Source organism: Montipora capricornis, chromosome 2 (genome assembly GCF_036669925.1).
Source record: "Montipora capricornis isolate CH-2021 chromosome 2, ASM3666992v2, whole genome shotgun sequence".
NCBI classification, from domain to species: Eukaryota; Metazoa; Cnidaria; class Anthozoa; order Scleractinia; family Acroporidae; genus Montipora; species Montipora capricornis.
The window spans coordinates 40,250,861-40,255,344 of record NC_090884.1 but is presented as its reverse complement, the minus strand read 5'-3'; the positions used below and the strand labels follow the sequence as shown (position 1 = coordinate 40,255,344).

Sequence of the window (4,484 nt, the reverse complement as noted above, 5' to 3'; positions counted from 1 at the left end):
AGTGTCACAGTCAAAAACTTTGCGGCTGGTCAAAAGGTCGACCTCTGCTGATGCTCGATGATGTGTTGAAGTTCAAAACGCAGTTCGATACGCACAGTGAATGGGGTTTTGCTAAAAGCAGGCCCGCGGCCCACGGCCCGCCATGGCCCAGCGGCCCGGCGGCCCGGAGGCCCGGTAGCCCAGTCCTCATTTTCCACAGTTTTTCTGTCCAGCAGTAAATCCACGCGCATGCACAGATCTAAATCGGGTTTGGAAGTGCAAAATGGACGACAGTGAGTTTGAATTCGTTTATCATTTTAATCATTTGAATCCTTGTTTCTGTTTGTTGTTGTAACCAGACGAAAACAACAGAGAATGACAACATTTTTCACTTAGCAACATGCGACGAAAGAAAGAATCGAAAACGATTGATTGATGATTATTAAAATGGTAAACGAATTCAAACTCACCGTCTTTCATTTGCGCGCCCAAACCCGATGCAAATTTGAGCATGCGCATGGATTTACCACTGGACAACAAAACTGTGTGGGCCTCCGGGCCACCGGGCTGTTGCGGGCCGTGGGCCGCGGGCCGCTGGGCCTTCGGGCCGCCGGGCCGCTGGGCCGTGGCGGGCCGTGGGCCGCGGGCCGCTGGGCAGCGGGCCTGCTTTTAGCAAAACCCACAGTGAATGTGATAACAGCAGTCATGTTATTTTTCTTGCGGCAACTGTTTAATAGTCGAGTCATCGTACGTACTCAACAACTGAATCGATTAGCAAAAAGAGGTGCAGCTGGGCCCACAAAAGCTTTTAAATGTCAGGTACAAGCGATCGAAGAGAACAACAAAGAAAGGATGCTTCATGTTACATGGAACAACAACTCGGTAAACCGCTATCCGTTTGTATTCCTGCGTGACAACTGCAGATGCCTCGAGTGCTTCCACGGATCAAGCAATCAGCGCAGGTTTGACACTGTGGACAATCTAGATTTAAATATTTTACCCGAGAAACTCGAAGTAACGCAAAACGGACAGGAGTTGATTATAATTTGGCCTGACGGCCATGTTAGCGCATTCAACTCGGAATGGCTCTATTCAAGAAAACTTACCGAGAATGTCGACTCGAACAAAGATCTCAACAAAAAAGGTGTCGAATTCTGGGATGCCAAAAAGCTACAGGGTAATATTCCAAGGAACGATTTCCGAGAGGTGATGGAAGATGACCGAGCTCTGTTTAACTGGCTCAATTCCATGCACCGTTTTGGTATCGCTTTGGTGTGCAATACGCCGCTCGAGGTCGGACAAGTTGATAAATTGTGTCAACGAGTTGGACATGCTAAGCCTACTCACTATGGGTAAGTTTCTTTCACATCAGAAATAATAATGAAAAAATTTATTTCATGCATGGAAATGTTGTCAAAAGGGGCACATGACTGGCTTGGGAGAGAGGGGGGGGGGGCATGACACGGCTGACCACTCCAAGAGCTCATGGAGTTCGATAGGAGAAAATGAACAATAATTTACACGCAAGGTGGCGTTTAGTTCGGTTGTAAGGGTTACGTGATGGAACAAATTATTCCAGTTTGTGAAGGTACTTTTCTTTACGTTCACAATTGAAAGAAAGAGGTAATTTAAGTGATGGAATGTATGCGCGTCATAGGAATGTCTTTCAAAATGGAGGAAACTGCGAAGCGCAATGACTCGTAAAAACTAAAACAACAGGAAACACGAATTTGCATTCCCCATAGACTTAATAAGTTCGTAAAGAAAATGCGCCAGTATTTCAAACACTGGCGCATTTTCTTCATGAAAGAACTTTCTATTGAGGTGATGGACTCCTCAACTAAACTAAATGAGTAATGACTAAATGAGTAGGATTATTACGTCTTCGGGGAATGCAAATTCGTGTTTCCTGCTTCAGTTTGATCGTAAATAAATCCATCGTTATCTCAAAAATTCGCAGTTTTGTAGATCTACGCCAGGCGGATCCCAGCCTGAAGAGATGATAGCTGCCAACGGTATCAACGTCAAAATTAAAAGTGATTCAGTGTGCACTCAAGATATTTCAAAAATGCTCTTGTGGGTAGCGCGCTAGCTTGGCCCAACAGTGTTCGTCTCGGCTGGTTAACTGGCATGCTCGACTGAATCGAGCGACTGCATTGACTCTGAAAGGACTTTACGGTGCATTTACAATGTACATGCAAAACTGATCATTGAGCATCATCATCATCATCAGCATCATCAGGGCTTAATTCACTCCTGACGGAGGAACCCCTCCCTGGATTGATCATTCACCCCGAAACCTATTTTGCCTCCACAACTCAACCGAACACTCAAGCTAGATGTTATATGGGCGCCTTAGCATTTGAATAGACACAAAAGATTTCTACATCAACTCTATTATAAAAGAAGAGCAATGCACCAGAGCCGGACACGAAAACCCCTAAAAACCAGGAGGTAGAAAAACCCGAGGAACATGTACCCCCGACCAAGGTAGTGGTGCGACCCCAGCGGTTTGAAGGTGTTCTTATTGAAAAACACTATTTACAGTGTAAATGAACGCTATCATGTACAGCCTAACAAAGTTTTTCAGCGCGATATATATTGTAACAATAAAAAAACTGGACTTGTGCACGCGGTGAAGGCTGACCGTATAATGAATTAGTCTACTAACGCTCGCAAACTACAAACATAAATCCCACAAACCACTGCCCACCTAACACGGCTCACCAGGCCTCTGATACGTGCCGGCAAAATAGCAATTTATGGTAATTTACAAGTATTACAAATTACAATAGGGGACTTAAGCACGCGCGTTTTTGAGAGGGGGAACACAACCGGAAGAGAACATTTCGCGTGCCAGGACAGTGGTGTCTCCCAGATTTTTATACTTATCATCTCTAATGGAGAAGAAATACTGAGCAATATAAATGTGGTTGTGTGAAGACCAGTTAAAAGAGAAAACAGCTTACTACCAGTTGCCTTCCGCGTCTCAAAAACGCGCGTGCTTAACCTCCATATTATCTAAACAAAGCGCTCAGTTCGCGCCTATTTCTATGAGCTCCTTGAACTACCGACAGAGTGAGTTCTTTTTTGCTCGTTTTCTTTTTAGTCATAGTTTCGAAGTAAAAGCGAAGTACGGACCCAGTAACTTGGCTTACACTTCAGATCGCCTTCCTCTGCACGGTGACTTGCCTTTCTACGAATACCCTCCTGGGGTAAGTGATAGCACGTGTACATATACTAGGGTAGAATGTGGGAGGAAGTCGGGGTCCAGTGCCAAGGGTGTCGGTTTTGCATTTTTTTGCGTCGAGCTCGAATTTTGCTCTGACCACAGGCCGGATTTGTCTTCGTTGGTCCCGAATCCCGAACCTCTAATCCCGAACCTCTAATCCCGAATGTAATTTTTCCACGTTTTGTTAACTGCCAACTAGTTGCCTCCTGTCAGTTGGAGTTCTTAATCATTGTTCTGTTTTGTTTGAAGTCCTACTTTTGGATTATTAACGTGGAGTGTCAAGAAACTAGATTTAACAATGTCTTCTGTGTCTCTTTTCAAAGGTTCAGTTACTTCACTGCATTGAGCAGGCGATTGGTTCTGGAGGCGCCAACCAGTTTGTTGATGGCTTTCATGTATCCAAGCTTTTGAAAGGTGTGGATGCCAAGAAATTTGGTATCTTATCATCTACTCGACTTCATTTCTTCGATGTCGGAAAGGATGCGTTTGGAGATTTTGATATGAAATTTGCTCGTCAAACGATAGAGTAAGTCAACACAATTTTCACTAACTGTTTTGAGAGAAGTACAAAATTTGTACTCTAGCCAAAAATTGACATTGATAAGGCAAGATGTGGTAAAAAAAACACAAGTTCCTACCTTTTGACCGAAGGAAATTCCTGTTGGACAAGTTTAATGGTGAGCTCAAGGAGGCTCGAAAGGGTTTTCCACAGAACTGCAACACTGTCGATTCTTTCAGTAGGGAAACGTTTTGATACTTGACTAACACTGTTGCCAGGCAGTTTTTAAGGGTGTCTGCGAGTGCCGAACAGTTGCCACAGCAACCGATCAGTTCTGCTAAAAGACCCTCTAAGATTCAAGTTTTGGAAAATATCTTTTAAGATTTTCAGGCTTCTCGACGCAATAGAAATTTGCACTCATCACTGCGAGACAACATGGTTTCATTTGATTTCATACCCGCAGTGCAATATATGATGTATTTCATATATATCTTTCACTCATAATTACTTATCACGGGAAGTTGTGAACTCAGAAGTGACCAGCTCCCAACGTCAGTGGCTTCATAGCTCAGTTGGTTAGAGCATCGCACCGGTATCGCGAGGTCGCGGGTTCAAATCCCGTTGAAGTCCTGAAATTTTTTCAGGCTTCTCGACGCAATAGAAATTTGCACTCATCACTGCGAGACAACATGGTTTCATTTGATATTTTCCAATACTTGAAAAAAATATTAGGTCGCCGAATTAGTATTTTGAAAACAGTTCTTCCCTCATGGA

General features: G+C 43.9%; 1 protein-coding gene across 1 annotated transcript in view; it reads left to right on the top strand.

Annotated features, from left to right (window-relative positions):
- Positions 1-639: 639 nt before the first annotated feature.
- The window catches only part of LOC138021242 (gamma-butyrobetaine dioxygenase-like), an 8,545-nt gene continuing 4,700 nt past the window's right edge, over positions 640-4,484 (top strand). The window contains exons 1-3 of the mRNA XM_068868102.1: positions 640-1,331; positions 3,089-3,194; positions 3,535-3,737. Of these exons, the coding sequence (XP_068724203.1) occupies positions 685-1,331; positions 3,089-3,194; positions 3,535-3,737 (956 nt within the window). The 5' untranslated portion in view covers positions 640-684. The remainder of the gene's footprint in view (positions 1,332-3,088; positions 3,195-3,534; positions 3,738-4,484) is intronic.